At 50.3% G+C, this 19934-nt stretch overlaps 1 protein-coding gene across 1 annotated transcript in view; it reads right to left on the bottom strand.

Annotated features, from left to right (window-relative positions):
* The window catches only part of CLCN1 (chloride voltage-gated channel 1), a 29749-nt gene extending 13183 nt beyond the window's left edge, over positions 1–16566 (bottom strand). Inside the window, exons 1-12 of the mRNA XM_025854937.2 lie at positions 16387–16566; positions 13730–13850; positions 13176–13307; positions 12479–12607; positions 12099–12232; positions 10867–10944; positions 9781–9859; positions 5743–5868; positions 5358–5442; positions 5058–5159; positions 4680–4764; positions 4287–4436 (exon numbers count right to left, since the gene is read on the bottom strand). Coding sequence (XP_025710722.2) covers positions 4287–4436; positions 4680–4764; positions 5058–5159; positions 5358–5442; positions 5743–5868; positions 9781–9859; positions 10867–10944; positions 12099–12232; positions 12479–12607; positions 13176–13307; positions 13730–13850; positions 16387–16566 — 1401 coding nt within the window. The remainder of the gene's footprint in view (positions 1–4286; positions 4437–4679; positions 4765–5057; positions 5160–5357; positions 5443–5742; positions 5869–9780; positions 9860–10866; positions 10945–12098; positions 12233–12478; positions 12608–13175; positions 13308–13729; positions 13851–16386) is intronic.
* Positions 16567–19934: the final 3368 nt, after the last annotated feature.

Here is a 19934-nt window from a genome sequence, read left to right as displayed (position 1 = left end):
CTAGCCTATACTATACCCTCTTAGCCCAAAAAGGTCACCTCAGCAGAACAGCCTGAAACTCTTGAAGCTGGAGGATATCTTTTCCTGGTCAGATTGTGTTTCTGAGAAAGAGCCCAGCTCTAAGTGGCAGACATCTTAGAGTTTTAGTGACTTCCTATGTGAGTAATTTAATGATACGGGCATTTACAAACCCACTTACATGGAAACCTCACAAGGGAACCTGGAGTGAAGACTGTCCTGCCTGAGTCATTTCCTTTAGCATCAAATCACATTAAACAGAGGTTCAAAAGATCAGATCTATCCTAGCCATACTGGAAGGGCACATTGAGAAAGCTAGCCAGTGTAACAGAAAAGATCTCAAAGGCCAACTGTGTCAGGTAGTATTCCAACAGAAACCAGGACAATTTTAGCAAAAGCAACATGTACATTCTATGGCAAAGAGTGTGGAAGAACTGAGAAATAGAGTGGAGAAACTATTGGTTGAACTTTTGAAATATCTGTAAAAGAAATGAAAATATGAGACACAACAAGTAAATTTAGAAACAGGTTTATGTGTCACTTGCAAAATAAGTAAGCCAATCTTACAAAAGGATCTCAAACTCATGTGGTGAAAGATGGTAGCAGCTAAATCAGAACAAATCAAAATATTTATAATTGAAAATCTGTACCAAGTGCATTGTAAGCAAATGAGAAATACATTTTTTACTATTCTGAACCTTAGAAAGATTCCCTTGAGCCAGGGCTGATGTCAAGAGGCCATGACAAAGGCTTCATCCCAGAAGCTCTGAGACGAGACAAAATGTATACTTCCTTCATGTCAGAATATGACCATGTAAAACAGCTAAGAACTGCAAAGTCAAATGTACATATGAAGAGAACATAGACTGAGAAAGCCTTGAGTATAGGGCAACTGTGTGTCTTGTTTTCTCTGCCTGCTCTCAGCCCTGGAGTGGTGCTCAACGACGCAGGTAGGATGTAGGTAGGTCACTGCGGAGGGAAGGAGGGAGGAGGAAAGAAAGAAGAGAGCCTGGTCAAATAGTGTCCATACAACAGAGAAAAGGTTTCTCAGAGCTACTATTTGCTGAAACACCCAACAGAAATGCTTGTTGGGTAATTTGTTGAAACTGCAGATAACTAGACACCACGTCAGTCTACGTGGACACGAAGTTCTGGGCACTTGTAACTTACTTAACTTTTGCGAATGATTGTGACATAACAATTGGAGACCCTTTGAACTATTCTGTACCATCTCTTTGGAATAAGCACATGAAAGCCATAATGGATTTTGTAGGCTCGGGTTAATCTGAAAGCTCCAGTAATACAGATTATAGGTGGCTGATAGGTCTGATTTCAGAGGATGAATTTTGGATTATCCCCCAAGATATGTGGAAGAACAGATGAGGACCAGAGGGCACTGAAGTGATCAACTCCTAAGGACAAAGAATGATACGAGGTTAGCCAACTTTTTGAGCTATTAGCACACAAAAGGAAATATCCAGAAGCAATGTAAATAATGTAGAACACAAATAACTCCCAAGAATTTCAACACCCAATTCTAGAGAACTGGGAAACTACAGACCCATCATGACAGATTCCACTTCATTTAGACCCTTGACAGAAGGAGCGTTATGGAGAATTCCACAGAGCCTTCAGGCTATGCTGATCAGTGATACTAGATAATAACATTAGTATTAAAAAGCGAAACTGAGAAGTTGTAATTTTATTCATACCCATTGAGCAGCTGCTGATTTACAACATGATGATACTTTCCATGTCTTAAGATTGAGGAAGATGGAAGTTCCCTTCATAATAGCTGAGAACCTTATCTGCCTGTGTGGATACCGCTAGAAGCCCACACAGGCTAAATTTCAAACCAGACTTGGAAAAATAGTTCTAGTCACTTTCATATTCTAATTTGGCTATGTAGCCTATTACCTACACTTAAGAATAAATAAAGGGATGGATGCGTATGTGCCCAATAACAGAAAAGTGAAAATGCTGGAGGCAGTGATAATCGGGCAATATCATGGATTTATAGCAACGAGTGGTGTTACATTTATAAATATTATGGAATGGCATAGGCCTGATGCAAACTGTGGGGCTTGAAATACAGCCCAGGAAATATGTGAGTTTCTTCCCCTGTTATGCTTATGATGTAAACATTATCAAGGATGTGATTCAGTGAGAAATTAATAATAGCAACATACAGTTGAGTTCTGCTAATATAATCCAAGCAGGCTTCTCAGGGTAAACTTTAATCTGTGAAGTCAAATCCAGCTATATACTTGGGAATCTGGGGAGGTGAGGTGAGGTGAGGTGTAGGGGAAGTGTTGAAAAATACACGGTATTTTGTTTCTATAAAACTTGGCAAGAGCTTGACATTTTAAAAGTATAAATTCTGAGATGCTATCAAAGCTTGGACTTGGTTACTTACAGGAAGCTGGGATTTATAAGTTAGAGAAGAGGAACTCTGTATTGAAAGTCCAAAAGTCAATTCCCTAACAAGGTACTGAGAACTTATTTATGATGAAAATATCAAATCTTTTGAAGGAAGACATAAAAAAGACCTAATTAATAAAGTAGGCATACAAAATATGGAAGGTGCCGACCCACTGAACACACACAGAGTGGAATGGGAAAGAACATGCAGAGATCCAGCTTCTAGAAACCCAGAGCAAATCCTGAGAAGGAAAGTCAGAGTTGGAACCTGGTGTGTCAAGCACCTGGTGTCTTTAATCACAGGATCCTTGACAAGTACAGTAAAGGAACAGCCAAAAACAAAGACATCTTTTTCAACCATAAGCATGAAATTTGCCAAAGTTCAACAATCAAATATTATATATTTGGCACGCGGTAGGTGTGTAATAACATTTATGGAATAAATGAACCCATAACAGCTATCATATTGTAAATATAACTTAATGACTCATATCCTGGGAAAATATAGATTCACAAAATGTATCATGAGTGAGTGAATAGCAAGGTATTCAAAAGCACGAAAGTTCAGTGTGGACAGACTTTTGAATGAGAACCCTAATATACAGAGGAAAATGTTGGATCATTCAGGCAAGGCATACCATTCGTAACAAGGCAATCACTGAAAAAGAAAAAAAAAGGAGGGGGGGAAGCAGCAATTGTAATAGATGTCCCAACTGGGGGTGGTAGAAACAAAAATGTCTTTGTATAAAAGCACTGACTGAGAAGCCGATGAAGACGTGGTCCTCCATGGACAGACATGGAAGAGGCCAGCTTTGGCCTCCTAATTGAAATGAGGAGAAAATGACTTGAGAGTGGCAAAATCCTCATGGCCTCACCACCAAAAGAGGGAATAATAACATGTATAAAAATTATTTATAGGGTGGGGCGCCTGGGTGGCTCAGTGGTTAGGCGTCTGCCTTCGGCTCAGGTCATGATCCTGGGGTCCTGGGATCAAGCCCCACATCAGGCTCCTTGCTCGGCGGGAGGCCTGCTTCTCCCTCTCCCACTCCCCCTGCTTGTGTTCCCTCTCTCGCTGTATCTCTCTCTGTCAAATAAATAAGTAAAATCTTTAAAAAAAAAATTACTTATCGGGGCGCCTGGGTGGCTCAGGCGGTTAAACGTCTGATTCTAGATTTTGCCTCAGGTCATGATCTCAGGGTCATGGCATCAAGCCCCATGTCAGGCTCCATGCTCGGCAGGGAGTCTGCTTAAGATTCTCTCTCTCCTTCTCCCTCTCCCCCTCCCTGAGCTCATGCACATGTGCTTTCTCTCTTTAAATAAATAAAGCCTTAAAAAATTACAGTCACTAATAAAATTGAGTTAAATATTTAATCTCTTTGGCAGTTCTAGAAAAGAGATTACCCACTAGGTGGGGGGAAAATGGATATGCAAATCACCTAAAGATGGATAATTGGATACAGGAGAATGAAGTACCTAATTATCTAATATGTGGGGCAGATTTGATTAATTTAAGTCAGGCATTTACACAGTTATCTATATTGCTCAACCCTATCTCCTCCTCGTTTACTAGGCTGCTGTGATGTCTTAATCATTTAGTGAGTGGAACCTTTAGCAGGCTTATGGTAATTATGGCAACACTGCTAAGTTGACATGAAGGAAGCAATTAACCCAGATATTGGCTCACTCCTGTAGGTGAGCAACTTACCTAGGCTATGGTTTCACAGCTATTTCTCTTTAGGTTGGACAAAGCCCCGATGGAGTTGTACCCTCTCCTACTCTATGCAAACTGTGTGTTCCAGGTTGAAAACGGACAGAAGCTTAAGAGGTCAGGAGTGCAAGAGGAGTACCTTCATGATGAAGAAGAGGAAGATGATGATGACCACGTTGACCTGTGGGTGGATCCACACAGCCGACTGGCCCAGGCTTTCAGGGTCACCCACATGCTTTACCCACGTGTTGTTGTCAAACAGGGTACTGATGGCTTCACGAGGCATCAGCTGTGAGAGGACGAAGCAAAAGGCGCCCGTCTCCAAGGACGTCGGGTACTAGGGCTTTGTACAGAACTGCCCCACCAGTCTCATTGTTCAAGGGGCTCTCCTGCTCTTCTCTCGGGGAGAGGTTCTACCCGCGGACAAAAGCGCTCGGACGCCTGAAGGCTGTCTGTGCTGTGGCCCAGCCCTGGCTGAGTCCCTGTCATGTGCTCAGTGACCCGACCGCCCCCCAGACTCCTTGGAGCTGACCTCTCCAGCCATGAATTGACCCATTCCTGGCGGAAAGGTGAATGAGGCGATGACAAAGGTGACTATTCCGGGATACAGCAGGCGGCTGAAAAAGAAACAGACGGGAAGCCCGCAAGTTAGCCCCGTGGACGCCACACTGAGCTGGGAGCCGGGCCCCGGCAGCGCGCTGCAGCCTCAGCTCTTTAAACACAGAACGTTCTTGCCACCAACGCGCAACCTTTGAGCGGCGGACCCCGCCGCTCGCTCCCTACGGAGTATCCGGGTATTTCACCGCAAGCCATCTAAAGGCAGGGACCGCTTTTGACAAAGATTAAAAGGGAGGGGCTCGTGGAGAGAGCAGAAAGGAACTGGGTGGGACACAGAAGGGCAGTGACTCACTGCTTCGCCAGAAACCGGCTGAGGGCCTTGTTCTTTCGGACACCGAGCATGACTTGGCGATGCAGGTACACAAATACCGCTCCCAGGAAGCCACAGCAAATCCTGAGGGCGGGAGTTGTACAGCCATGGAACCCTCCTCCCGGCCCTGCCCGCGGCGGGACGAACAGCAGGCGGCCGCCCTCCCTTTCCGCCCTCCTGCCTGCAGCGATTCACACTTAACAACGTCGGCCCCACCTTCTTCCAGCTGGGGCCCCTTCCGCCGAAGCCGCACCCTGCCCCCGAGCAGTCGACCCCACTGACCCGATGATGGCGAAGGCTGGGAGCTCCTGCAGGTCAAAGGGGAAATCCATTCGGAAATTGGTTCTGAAGAGAGCAGTGATGGTGACTGTGGGGTGGAAGGGCCAGGCATCATGGTGGGAGCGCCACAGAAACCCGGGGGGAAGCCAAAGCCATCAGCCGCGGGTCAGCTCCTTCCTCCCTCCTGGGCCGCTGGCTCTTCTTCCACTGAGTTCCCAGTGTTTATGCTTGAATACTGCCCTCCTACGCCATGACCTAGATCTTTGCCCTATATCCTTGGGCCTTGGGCCCTCTTTCCAAATAACGCCATCCATTCCTTTTCTAAACTGCCCCAAGGAGCTTCCCTGCACGCCCCCGTTCCAGCCTCCACCCCCCGCTGCCGCGTTACCCGCATCCTTGTTCCACACGGCCAGCACGCGGAAAACAAAGGCGCTGAACGTGGCCGCGAAGAATCCTCGCCAGTAGTTCCGCACAGCGAAGTAGGTAGAGGTGACCTCGATGCTGAACAGCACTCCTGCGGGGGCGCGGAGGTGGTCAGGTGCAGGCAAAAGCCAGAGGCTCCGCCCCACACTCCCGCCCTGCGGGCCTGAGGTGCTTTTGCTGAGACCCGAATCACGAGGGACGCAGTAGTGGGAAGTAACGGTGTCCTGGAACCTCCGGCTCCAAACCATACAGTTGCTCATGCTGGCAACTGTTTGCAGGCTAGGGATGTGGTCCAACGAGATACAGAGAGGAGCGGCGGGGGGGGGGGTGGGGGGGGGGGGGGGGTCCTCAACCCACCACCTAATACCATGCCTGGCACCTCATCGGGGCCCAGTGTCTGTTCCGTGGATGAACGGGAGAGGGGTGGACGAGAAGGAAAGAGAACACAAGGGAACAGAACGGGTGAAATTTCCGAAAACGGACCAAGGGCCGGCGAATAAGGGGCAGAGAGAGCTACCAGCCGCCCCTTCTGCCCCTGCTCCTCAAAACACATCAGGTGAGGCAGCTGCGTCCTTGGGCTAAAAGGGCGATTTGACACAGTGGGGACGCAGGGGGCGCAGGGGGCATCGGGGAGGCAAGTCTCTCCCCTTTTCCTGACTAGTAACAAAACCAAAGTCAGCTCTGATTTGTTGGGGTGTAAGCTATCCAACTTAGGAATATTTTACAACCAATTTTTGAAACCCTAGGCTAGGTTTTCTTTCCTACAAGGTGGTTCTGGGATGCTTTCCCTAGCGGTCTGTCACTGTATCCTCAGGAATGAGAACTGATTTTAATATTAGTCTGAGCCAACCAGAAAATGTGCTGCTAAACGCAAACAAAGCCTTACAAACACAAACAGCTTTTGGAAACTCTCTGGTCTCTGATGTTCTGCAGTATGGCTCTTTCCTGCCACCCTGGATATTCTCTGTTCCCCCGCTCGGGCTCCTTTGCCTCTGCCCAGGCCAGGGCCTTGTCCTTGGTGACCTGCTCTCGCTACCCAGACACACTCTCTCAATTCCATTTATGCCCATGGCTTCAACTGCCACCTCCATGCTACTGGGCAGCAAAGCGATGTTTTCAGCTCAGTTCCTGAACTTCAGACTCACCGATCCAGCGACCTATTCGGTATCACTTGGACATGCCACAGGAACTTCAAACTCAGCATATCTAAAGTAAAAGTGGGGGTGCCTGGGTGGCTCAGTCGGTTAAGCGTCCGACTCTTGACTCTTGGTTTCAGCTCGGGTCATGATCTCACGGGTGGAGGGATGGAGCTCAGCACTCAGCAGGGAGTGCTGCTTGAAGAGAATCTCTCTCTTCCCCTTCACCCTCTCTCTCTCTTACTCTCCCACTCTCTCTTTCTCCAAAATAAATAAATCTTTTTTTAAAAAAATAAAGTAAAATTGATCAACTCCTCCAGACCTGTGTCACTTCCTATATTCCTTGTCTTGCTTACTAGCACAGCTGGCCATCCAGTGTTCTTTGAAATAAACTTTGGGAGCTGACCCCAATTCCTCGTCCTCTCTCATCCTCTATAACCTTGCATAAGATCAACCTCCAGGTCCTGTCAGTTGGACTTCCTATTGCCTCTTCTCTCTCTCTCTCCTCTGCCTCCATCCAGTTCCATCTCTCATCATCTAGCATCAGGGCTACGACAATAGTCTTGTTGTTAATCTCAGATGAATCCTGTTAATCCACAGGCCAGTTTTATTCCGCACACATTTGCCAAAGGGATTGGATGAGCGAGCACAGCTTGTCACGCCACTTTCTCGGTCAGAATTCTTCCATGGCTCCCCTTCACCCATGACAGCATTTCCCAAAGTCCATCTATGATACACTATGAGTCTCGTGAGAAGTTCCTTGCAAAAGGGATTCTGTGGGAAAGGCTGTATTTGAGCCACAGTTTGCATATTCACAATGCCTGCCAGCATATCCAACATTCTGATAACTTTTCCAGTTTAAAAAAACTATCTGTTTTACATAGCACTTTCTGACTTTTTGACCTTGAGACCCTTTTCACATGTTACATCTATTAACACCATGGAGAACTATGCTCTGCAAAACACGTTTGGACAAAGTCTAGCCTGGAGAACAGAATCTACATTCTTGTGCATGGCCGCTGAGGACCTTCACGATGCAGCCCCACTTCCCTGTGCAGACTCATCCCAGTTCCCCTGCATCCTCTAGCAATTCTCTCATCTGCTGCGATTAGAGCCCCCGGTCCTCACAGTCTTCCTTGCACTTTGCTCAAGATGCCCTGGAGACACTTCTTTGAGCCGGGCTGTGAGGATGGGTTTGTCTGCCCGGCCACCCTTTCGGCTGCGAGTGCCGGGGAGCACAAGATCCAGCATAGCATCCAGAGGGCAGGTGATGGAAGCAAAAGGATGTTTGTCATTTTAGCAGAATGTTGAAGCAGATTTCTTTTATCAGTGTAAGGAATTAAGAGTTGGCTATATAGTGAATAAATTGCCTTACTAATTTTTTTCTTTCAGGATTATTCTATGATCATAAAAAAAAAAAAAAGAAAAAGAAAAACAATCACATAAAGCTACCGGCCAGGACATTTATTACTTGCACTCAATATAAACATCCTGAAAATAACACCTCAATTTTTCAGTCCTGAACCTTTTCTTGCATCAAGAGGCATGTTTTATCTATAAATCTCTTATCTTTTCTATGTTCTACACTGGACCAAGAGAAACCTTCCTTGTTCATCCTAGAAATTCCAATTTTATACAAAAAAAAATACAGATTCTCTTCATTTTAAAAGAATCTGGCTGATTAAAAACAAAAATTTAAAAAGTCTTCCTGTCTAAAAATGTTTTTTCAATCTTCTGGATTTGTAAGGTGAAAAGAGTAAGTAAAGGTGAAAGTGGGTATAAATGTAAGCGTGTAACGTCTAACGTGTATGGAAACTCAAACACACCCCTCACTTGTGGGGACTAGTGACTTCAACGACAAGAACTGAGGCCAGAAGTGCAGATGGGATGCTAGCTGATAGGATCTCCTTGAGCTGTGTGCGCTGACGCCACATCAGGACAAGTGAGCAGGATGCACTTCCATTCACTCTGAACGCTTATCCCTACGTCATTCCTGAGCCAAGTCATATTAGTTACCTGAACACCCTATGAAGGCACTGATGACATTCTCATAATCAAAAAGGTACCTCTCACAGCAGGTGTGTTTAAGAAGCATTACCTGCAATTTTGTTTCCCCAGCTGTCAACGTGATGTCCTTTTTATCACCAGTGAATGATCCATGTAATCCACCCCCCTGCCGTGTTAATCCCGTTACAGCTCACACTGAGTTGTAAATAAACAGGTACAACTGCTTTCTCCGCCCCGACCCATTCGTCAGTGTTCCAAGACAAAGGTAACAGTCTGACAATCCACCCTTTGCCTTCCACGTGCAGAAAGAGCTAACCTCAGGTTTAAGTCACTGTCAGGAAGCTACGGGGCTCTAACTCCCATCCACAGCCCTCGTGAAGGCTGACCATGAGTCCAAGTAAGGCCCACCTACACCCCTGTGTCCTGGTAACATGCACAAATGGAAGTTTTCCCTTGGAGAACAAACTACCGAGAGTCTCCTGGTAGAAGATGTAGTGGTAAGTGGAGGGCAAACATGTCCAACAATACCGACAGGCTTTCTTTAAGACAAGGAGGGGAACGGGGAGGCTGCCTGCGTTTTCATTCCTGGCTCTTCCACTCGCTCGAGTCCCTTGCCCTCTCTGTAATCAGTTCTCTCCTCCCTCTCCTCCGCACCATGGGTCTCATATGGCTTTTAGCCCGAATGAATGTAGAGAGATGCTTAGAACATCACTTGCACATAGTAAATGCTCAGTAAAAGTTTGCTATTCTTGTCATACTTTCGTTTTAACAGGTAACATCGCACTTGGGGATGCTGACAAAACCCGGCCGGGGAGCCAGCCTGGGCAGTGGACTGATGTAGGAGGGGGTCAATCACTTGCCTCCAAGTGGCGTCCCAAAGCAGCAGCCGACTCCTACCGCGCAGCCCACCGTCAGCATGTCAGTGTAATAGTATGGCTGCTACTAGGGGACAGACAGACAGACAGACAGACAGATGGCAGGGGCAGAGAGGAACGGAGAACAAGCAAGGGTGGGGAATAAGGCAGAAGGAGAGGCTTAAGTCACAGGGAATCAGAGTGGCCCCCTCTCCCCCAGTGATTCCCAGGCCGAGACACTCAGTTAGTTTGCAAACAGGAAGTGACCTCATAGCGCAAGGCCAAACATAGAAAATGAAATAAAAGATAAATATGTGGAAGGCATGTCAGCCACTAAGTGATCATCAGAGAGGGGCTGGAGATGGGGACGCCCCGGGCAAGAAGTGTCAGTGGCAAGAGAAACAAAAGGACTTCAGACAAACAGTACCAATAAAGCCTGCATAAAACAGCCACCAGCCGCAAAGAAACACACAGCCCTCTGGTAGAAAAGTATGCACACCTGCAAACCAGGGGCTGTGATCCGGCTCACTCCTTCAATGCCCACCCACTAGTCCCTTTGGCGAGCATCCTGTCCACCCCAAAGCCTAGGCAGCCACTCCAACCCCCTTCCAAGTCGTGCTCGGGGAACCGGGGTAGGGAGGAGGTGGGACTTGCCTCCGACAGGGGCTGCAAAGCAGCATCCCACGCCCACCGCGCAGGCCGACACCAGGAGATCAAGCTGCCCAGACACGGTCTGCAACAGAGAAGCACGCAGGACGAGGAGGGTAGAGGGCTGCGGCAGGCAGCAGTGCTCACGAGGGGTGGGGTCGGGGCTAGGAAGACAACGGGACAGGGGTAGGCAGGCGGGCAGCAGAGGAACTGGCCAGGGTGCAGGCCCGGAGCAGGGGCGCGGGTCAAGGAGGGAGGGGCGTCCTGGACGGTGGCGGCAGTGTGTGGCTGGGGTAGGCGGGTCGGGGATGTGTGTGGAGGATAAGGGAGCGTGGGTTAGCGCAGTGCCCCACGTCAGCATCACGGCCAGCCCAGCGCCAAGACAGCCCTCCCGATGCCCTGAACACACACAGCCCCTCCCTCATCTTACTTCCTCAACCTTACCTCATAGACCCCACAAAACATCGACATAAACCTGCTGAGGACAGCGGCACAAATGCTGGCGATGTGGACAAAGGGGCCCTGGGAGAAAGAAGGAGGGGACGGGTCAGGGGCCGGGGCCCAGATGGGAGGCTGTGTGGCATTCCGTGGACAAGCCTGATGGCTCTGGGCACTGAGCTAGGGCCCGACATACAGCAGTGAGCAACACAGAGGGTGTGCCCTCAGGAACTGCAGCCCGAGAGGAAGGGAGGGGGTGGACCAGCGGTTCAGCGACGCCCCCCCCCCCCGGGGGGGGGGGGGGGGAGAAGATGGGGGAGGGGGCAGGACAGACAAGGGTGCGATGGGGGCCTAAAGGAGGCGCGCTGGCGTCACAACTGACTAGTGTCGCCACCGAAATGAGGTTGTGAGCCACGTGCATGTCAGAAGGAAGAATGTTCCGGGCTGAGGGAACAGCAAGTGCAGGAGCCCTGGGACAGGAACAGCTTGTGTGGTTGAGGGGTGGGAAGAGCTTGTCACCCAAACACAGTGCCCGAGGGGCAGCTTGGGAGGACCGGAGACCAGACCGAGAGAAGCCAGATCAGCAGGTCTCCCCGGCCCCGGGAAGAAGCTGGGATTTTATTTTAAGACTGGGAAGCCATCAGTAGTTCCGAAGCAGATGTCAGCCAGTACTGACTGCATTTTGAAAAGCCGACTCTGGCTGCCATGTGGATCCCTACTGCAGGGACGCAAGAACGCACAGGAGCGGAACCTTGGAAGCAGCACAGCCTCTTTCTGGGTCTTGGCTTCCGCATATTAAAATAAGGAAATTGGTCTGGAGTGTCTCCATGGTAGTGGTCCTCAACTGGGGGAGATTCTCCACGCCGCCCCGCGCCGGGGACATTTGCCAGTGTCTGGAGATATTCTGATTATCAAAACTGGGGGGGCACTACTGACATCTAGGGAGTAGAGGTCAGGGGTGCTGCTAAACCTCCCACAATGCACAGGGACAGCCCCTCGGAACCAAGAATTATCCAGCCCAAAATGTCCACAGTGCCCAGGCTAGGAGACTGCTCTAAGTCCCTACCAGCTCAGATGCGTCTGTCATTCTGCCTCAGGACTAGGACCTTCCTGAGTATTGATTTCCCCTCTCTCCTGCCCCCTGGCACCGGCTCACCCCGCGAGCCGGCGCCCACGTCTGCTCAGAGAGCTCCCTCTGGGCTCAGTGCTGCCCTCTGCTGGAGGATCGGTGGACCTACCTCCTTCCCTACAGGAATGCCACTGCCCAGCCCCGCAGTCAGGGCCACAACCTTGGCCACAAAGGCCTTGAGGGTGAGATATTCCTTCAGGATGACCCCACGGAGTATTGTTTTCATTTCAGGGATTCCAGAGCCTACAACGGTCAAAGAATGATCATGTGCAACTTCCAGCTAGAGGTTCAAAGGGAGATGAACGTCCAGACAGTGGACATGGCCATGGGGGTGGGTGGGGGGAGAGGCAGTGGTGGGGGGATGATGGCAGAGCAGGGGAAAGGGCCGTCAGGAGGGCTGGGAGAGGGAGGAAGTGGATTGGAAAGGTCTGCAGGCCAGTGAGATTGTGCTGACCACATGACACGGGGAGGAGAGGGGGCAATTCTCACCAACAGCCTGGGGAGAGATGAGGTGGCAGAAGAGGGCACTGAAGAGGATGAGAGTTAGTGGGAAGGTGACCCAGACCAGGTACTGCAAAGGCAGGTTGGGCTGCATCTGGTAATAGGTCCACTTGTAGGCTGCAGAGACATGGGCCTGGGCTCAGTCCCAGGGTGACAAGGATGTCACCGCTCCACCATGGCTGCAGCACACCGGTGTGCCATGAGCGTCCTTACGCTCTGGCAATCCCGTTTGACCTCATGAGATGGTACTGTTCTCATTGCGCATGGGGGACCCTGAGTTGTGAGCGGTGACGTGACCTGTTCAAGTTCCCACCTCTTGTAGGAGGTGGGGTCCGCGGCAAAGCTGCCAAGCCCACTTGAGCAGGCACATTGTTAGAGGCTGTGCCAGTCTGCCCAGAACTGAGGGGTGCCTGGGACTCAGGGTGGTCAGTGCTCAAACCAGAATAGTCCTGGGAAAATGGGGGATGAGTTGGTCACCCGATTAGAGGGGCACCGTCAGCTTGGCTTGGTAGCAGGTGAAGGGGCAGGAGAAACGGCTCTGGTCCAGGTCTGGTCTTGTCCTGGGCCAGATCTCCTCTGGGCAACACCCCCCTCCCAAAACACACCCAACTTGTCCTAGGTAGGAACTCGAGAAACAGCCACCGTGCAGGGAGAGGCGGAGGGTGAAGGGCCACGGTAAACCTACCCTGGAGGCTTTTGGCACTGACATAATCCATGCTCCAGCTAACCAGAGCCATAAGCAGTCCCAGGAGCACCAGAAAGATCCAGTCTTCTCCTAATTTTCTTCTCACCACATGTCCCAGGCGGTGCACACAGCCTGGGAAGAGGGAAGGGCAAAGAAGGACAGCTATCCCGTCACTACTCTGAGCTCCGACTGAGGACTGGAGCAGAGGCGTGCGGGGGGTGGGGGGTGGGGGGGTCTTGCTCTATGGCTCATTCACGGAGCTTCTTTTCGCCTCTCTGTTGGCTGCTGCCCCGCCCCTTCAGAAGGCGCCCCAGTCCAATTCCCCATGGGATACTTGAATGCCTTCTAAAACTCTTGCTTCCTGGGGGGGGGGGGGGGGGGGAGAGTCGGGAACAAGGCAAAGTGGGAGCAGACGGAGAGATGCCTTTCCTTATTGCTTGGAGGAGGACTTCCGTGTGGATGTGGGGAGGGTGAGGGCGGGCACATCCCAGTTATTCTCCTAGACCATGCACCTCCTTCCGTTCCAGATGCCTTTAGCCCTGGGGCCCCATCACCTTGACATTTAGAATAGTGTTCCTCAGCCTTGCTGTCCACGCTCTCACTGGAGCCCGTCTTCTTGGGCATCCCTGGGTCCTGCTCCTTGTCTGAGAACTGCTGTTTGTAATGGCCATAAATCTGGACACAGAGAGAATGGGAAACGTCTTGTTCTGCTGGAGGTAAAAGGAATAGACAAGAGGGAAGCACATAGACCCACATGGAAAACAGCTTTTTAAAGTCTGAAGTAGAGACACAGGAACTCTGCTAAGACTGGACATTAGTGTCAAATAGGCGTTTTGTATGTGGCTCAGCTTACGGTGCTTCAGCTTCCGCCTCTACTACCCCAGCCGCCCCCTTCTCCGCACTGGCCTCCTTCCTAGGAATCCTGACGTTGGACCCGTGAGGACAGACGAGCAGGTGACTCTTGGTTTCTCCGTCTTGCTGCGTCTGGCCTTTCTTGAGGCCCCTCAGATGCTCTGTCAAGCTCAGAGAAAGCCCATCCCCCTCGTCTCCCTGTGCCCGTGTACAAACAGGAGCCAGTCCCGGTAAGGGAATTCCCAGAGCAGGGTCACTAGGCGCTCACAGAGTGTGGAGAGGGCAGAGCGGCACCCCTCCCATCTGGTAGCCCTCTGCCCTCAGGATGTGCAGAGCACTCGAGGGTGTAGGGGGCAGGGGGAACAAGGGCTCTCACTGCTTTCCATCTGCCCTCCCCCCACTGCACTGGCTCCGTCGTCCGGGGCCAGGGTCAGGCCAGGCCGTGTTGCTGGTTCTGGGAGAGCCTGGGTAGGACAGATCTGATTTCACAATACGAGCAGCAGAGTTTACGCCCCAGTTCTGGATAGGCGCACACTAACTGCCCGGCTCACGGTTGTTTCATCTTCTGGGGTGAGGTTAGTGACTGAGGGAGACAGTGTGTCCCTCCCTGCCCCACCTGGCCCCCGAGAGCAGACACTACCCATGCAGCTTAGGGCACCTCCCTCCACCTGCCATCTCAGCTGCCTCTGGCCCCAGGCAGGTGGAGGTAAGGGAGGGGGGGACTCCAAACCAACCCCTGGCTGGGAAACCCCTAAAAGAGCCAAAAGAGGGCTAAGCCGGGCATCAGCATAGGGCGGCGGGGGGCGGGGGGGCGGGGAACCCAAGCCTGAAGGGGAGGCTGTGTCTGGGATTCATGAACAAAAACACCGGTGTATGGAGGGGGGAGGCTGGGCATGGGAAGGAACAGCTGGAACAATGTCGACAAAGTACTGATGATTGTTGAAGGTGGGTAAGGGGTGCTTGGGGATTCATTACACAGGTCTATTTTTAAGTTTGACATTTTCCGTAATAAAAATTAAACAGAGAAAAACAAGTCCAAACCCCTCTTCTTTGCTTTCAGGCCAACTCTACTTCTGAAGTTAACTTACCATTCCTTTCCAACACAGAGCCCCGTGTTAGTCGGCCTGGTCTCCTCACTGTCTCACCAGAAAGTGCCTTTTACTTGTTTCCACTCTCCCCACCCGGCTAGGTTGGTGAACACGGGTGAGAGGAGCCCCCTCGTCCCGGGCCATGGGCAGGGGTCTTTCTGTCCAATCTCATCCCTTGTTGCAAGGCCAGGGCAGGCTCCAGCTTCCCTAGGAAGCGCCCCCCGACTCCTCCCGCTCACCATCCCAGCCTCCGCCGACTGTCCCCACCCCCTACTGGATCCCCAGGTTTGCCTCGTGTTGGGGACCGACTAGGACTGAGGTGTGAACCCTATAGACTCTTGACCCGCAATGCTGCCACCCCTCAGTCCCCCACCCTGTCTAGATCCCCCACCCTGTCTAGATCCCCCACCCTATCACTCCCGGACCCGTCTTTAGCTAAAACACTTTTTAAAGTCTGGCTTCCCGGTGCTGACAGGATCCATCCTGTGACACTCCTCAATCACATTTCCTCACTGACCCTCACCTCCACGTCTATCCATGACAACCTCAGCAGTTTTCCCTTGGTTGTGCCCCCCATTTCCCCTTCCTAGATGTCTGCAACTCACCACTTCCCACTCCTGAGGGGGGTTATCCCTGGACGCCCCCAAAGAGCTCCCAATCCCCTGTTGCTGGGAGCGTACACCTCTACCTTCCCTGGGGCCCACCACTTAATAGGTTCTTACTTGATCAACCTTCACCCCTAAAAGTCTGATTGCATTTCTTCTGCTCATTTGGACCCCGGTGTATCTTTGATCACTCATAGGCAATTTAGTTTGCTCTACTTATCCCAGCACCTTTCTTCTGCTTTCTGCACAAGTGTTTCTTTTTGTGTGTTCCACCGAGGGTCAGGAGGGAGAGATCTGGTGGGGTCTGCGCAGGGGTGAGGGTGTAAGAGACAGCGTGCACACACAGAGGTGTGAGCTCCCACACAAATCACTCCATGCAGGTTATGTAAGCACGAGCTAGTCAAGCATGTGTCGCTGTACCATGCCCCCCGAGGATTCGGTGTCCTCTTAGTCAGGGTTATATAAAACTGCATGGGTCTCTCTGTAAGTGCATGCTTAGCTGAGCTCAGCCCTTTGAAGTATTTTCATATTTTGAACACATTACCATGTACTTTTTTAGGTTAAAAGGTTAATACTTCTTCCTCTTTTCACCTAATTCCTAACTTCCCCCAATCCATCACACAACTATCTCCTTGAGTCCATCCCCCCCCCAACTTAGGACTTTACCTGCGTGGGGCGGGTGTTGGCCCGGGGGCCTGCATCCCTCCGGAGCCTGTGCTGAAGGGCCCCATTCTCAGAGGGCAGTCCGTAGCTGGTGCAGTGTTCAAAGGGCATATACTGGTACTGGGGAGCACTACCCCACCAGCTTTGTTCACCCCCACGCCGCAGGGACCCAGCTGGCTCCATGCCCCTCCCTGGGCCAGGCCTTGGCCTGCTTGCCCCCGTCCTCCCCCCAGTACAGCTCCTTAAGTCTGTCCTCTTGCCTGTCCCCAAGGCGTCTGGGGCAGCATGCCCACCCCCAGCTATTTATAGCCATCTCTCTGTCACATGATACCCCCCCCCCCCCCCCCGCCACATCTGATCTGCTTGGGGTCGAAGCAGGTGTGAGAGCAGTGCGGGGGAGGGGTTGAGAGAAGAACCTGAGGGACAGCCCCACAGGGAATTCCCTCAGCAGGGCCAGCAGCACCGTCCCCCTCCATAGTCATAAGAAGACTTCCAGCCCCAAGCCACTGGGCCTTCTATAAATATCGCTCAGACCAGGATGGAAAGAGGCTCAGCAGGCTCTCCAACCTGTGTGCTCCCAGGGAGTGCCGGACCTGCACCCAAGTGTCCTGGCCCCTCATCAGACGTGGAGAGGTGAAGGGTGGGCGCTGGACAGACTGACTCTAAGGTCTGGGAACACCGGAGGGTAACTCACCGGAGAGAGTAACTGGTGCCTCTCTGCCATCTTTTCCTGTTGGGTTGCTCCCAGCTCGATATCTTCCCAAGATCGAGTCCTCATCTGTTGGACCAGCTTTCCCGACCCATCTGATTTTCAGTTTTCTCCTCCAGCTCTGCTATTTTTATCTGCCAGAGGCTGCTGATAATGCTTAGGTGTCATCCCTTTGACCCCACCCTTATTACCCACTGGGTGTGGGAAGCAGGGGTAAGAGCCTTGGGTTCCGGCCTTTCTCCCACTTCCCAGACAGATATGTCAATCACACCAGAATCCTGGACTCTCGGGGAGGGACTGAGCTTCTATTTAGGCTGTGGAGCACCGGCCTCGGTCTATCAGGGCAGGTTAGATAACAGGGGAGAAGGGGAAGTGGGCCAGGGGTACGGGGGAGGCCAGGGGTGGGGGGAGGGAATAAATATATCTCAGCCTGAGCCCCACAAACATGAGACGACGGGGAAGTCCTCCGCTATTCTTCCCTTTCAGAGCAATAAATAACTTTTGGCCAAGGCTGAACCACTCTATCTGGTGTCAGTGTTTTTTTTTTGTTGTTGTTTTTAACTGATTTTCCTAGGACATTCCTTCCTCTGTGAACTCTTCACCTTAGAAGAAAAGTGACAAACATGAGCCAATGTGTAGTTTAGAATCTGTCGCCAAGTAGGGTCTGCCCCAGGATATTCCAAGTTCAGAGGCGGCAGAATAGGGACACCAATCATCTGGTCTATAATTAATCTTGATCTCAGCTAATCGAAACTGTCCAAAGCAGGTGAGATGGATGCCATTAAAAGCAGGTTGTCTGGGGCACCAGGCTGGCTCATCTGATGGAGCATCTGACTCCTGATCTCGGGGTTATAAATTCGGGCCCCATATTGGGTATAGAGATTAGATGAATCTTTTTTTTTTTTAAATAAAAGCACGTTTTCTAACATAAATCCTATAGCTTGAAGGCCTATAATCCACCAGCAATGATTAAAAATATATGATGGTTTGAGAGACCAAAGGCTGTGACATTCACCTTCTCTGTAGGCAGAACATAAGGGCTCTAAGGATTAGGTATAAGATGAAAGGAATATTTTCTTAATAAGGAGAGTACAGTGCCAAAGTGAAAGTAGATTCTTTGGGGGGCTTTGGAAACAGAAAGACTGTCACCTGTTTGTGGAGTATGGCTCTCCCGAAGGTAGCTAGTTTCTACAGGGGCTCACTAATCCCGAGAACACAGTTACTATTTCTTTACTATTCCTTAGAAAATCAGGACCTGGTTACGGATTCCAAGATTTGAAGACAGAGATAAGTGGGACTGGGAAAAAAATCCTCATTCCACCAAACCAAGTAGAAATGCCAGTTGAAATTCTAAAAACCAGATTCTAAAATTGCGAGGGTCAAGGAAATATACAGCCGCTAGTGCTAGAGAGCAAGCATTATTCTGAGTTTGACATCAGAAATAGTTAAAATCTCATGGGCTACCATCCTTCAAGAGAACAAGAAAATAAACTGTAAACTATGACTACCCCCCCACCCAACAACCCATAGGTACCGGGCTTAGGGTCTTATTTGGAAGATGGGTTTCTGGGGAGTTCTGTGAAAAGCTCCAAAATCTGGAAACAAATTTGTAAGCATGCATGCATTCTATAAGGTATGTATACTGCGTAAGGTAGGTACTCTTCTGAGGTTTTCAGTAGATTTTCTTGAGGTCCATGATAATAAAAAGTAAAACCTATAGGCTTCTGGAATTGCTATTTGAAGGAAGGTTGTCAAAAACAACCATACAGCACACATGTGCAGGGAAAAGTGTGTGTTGAAGTATAGGTGGGTGTGAACAAGCCAGCCCCTTGGCATCCCATCAATTTAAGCATGAACTTTCTGGGTTACACCCTTGTTTTCAGACCTCTTCAAATCTGGCCCCCCAGCCCACTGGACGACACACCATCACACTCTCTTTTAAGGGCTTCCGGCCGTCACTTTCCCTCTGCACATCCAGCCTAGCACCGATCCCACGACGACCTACTTTCTAGTTTCACCTAGGCAACTGTGACCCCCTTCACCCCACACTTTCTCTCTGGATGTACTCACTGGTAGTCATTTCTCCTCTACTCCCCATTGGACCCTGCCCCCCAGGTCTTGACAAACCCCTGGTCCCTTCCAAGGCTTACAGAAGGCCTTCCTGATAGACCTGGACAGGTCTCTCTCCCTTCTGGTTTTTCAAAGATGATACACTTTTGCCTATTCTCTACCTAACCGGCACAAAGATGGAATAGCCTTTGGTCTCAGGCTCATTCTCCCAGTTCAGTGGGAAAATCCTTTTTTCCCAAAAAAGCGAGGGAAAAAAAAATTTCACGCTAGGAAGTCCCAGAAGCAATACTGTCAGCGAAGAGCACACACTCAAGCTAACATTTTGTTTCACATCCTGACCTCAGTTTCTACAGAAAGGCAGTAACTTAGGGGGTTATGGTAATAAAAGAATGCATGCAAAACACTTAACCAGTGTTAAGCACGGAGTATGAATGCTTGGTACCGAACTGAAGCTCATCGTGCCCAAGTTAACGATTCTCAAGCTTTTGTAAGCTGCTAACACCTGCTAACACTGCGTCATCTGTTTACCACGCATATTTAATCCTCATGGGGACCCTTTAAGGGAGAAACAACTTTCCTCCTTCTTAGCTAAGGGAAACTGAGGTTCCATGAGGTTAGGTACGTTAGCCAAGGTCTCCAGTATCTCAAGAGGCTTAGCCAGCATTCAAAATGTATTTAATTCTAGAGTTCATGGCCTTAAAGCTACATTTCTTCCCTTTTTGTGTATTTGAAGTCTTTGAGCCTCTTTTCCCCCTTCTGAAAAAAAAAAAAA

The sequence above is a fragment of the Callorhinus ursinus genome, unplaced genomic scaffold (genome assembly GCF_003265705.2).
Source record: "Callorhinus ursinus isolate GAN/ISIS: 27379988/994484 unplaced genomic scaffold, GSC_fseal_2.0 scaffold12, whole genome shotgun sequence".
Taxonomy (NCBI): Eukaryota; Metazoa; Chordata; class Mammalia; order Carnivora; family Otariidae; genus Callorhinus; species Callorhinus ursinus.
Note: the sequence above shows the minus strand (reverse complement) of the source record. Positions and strands in the feature narration are given on the sequence as shown.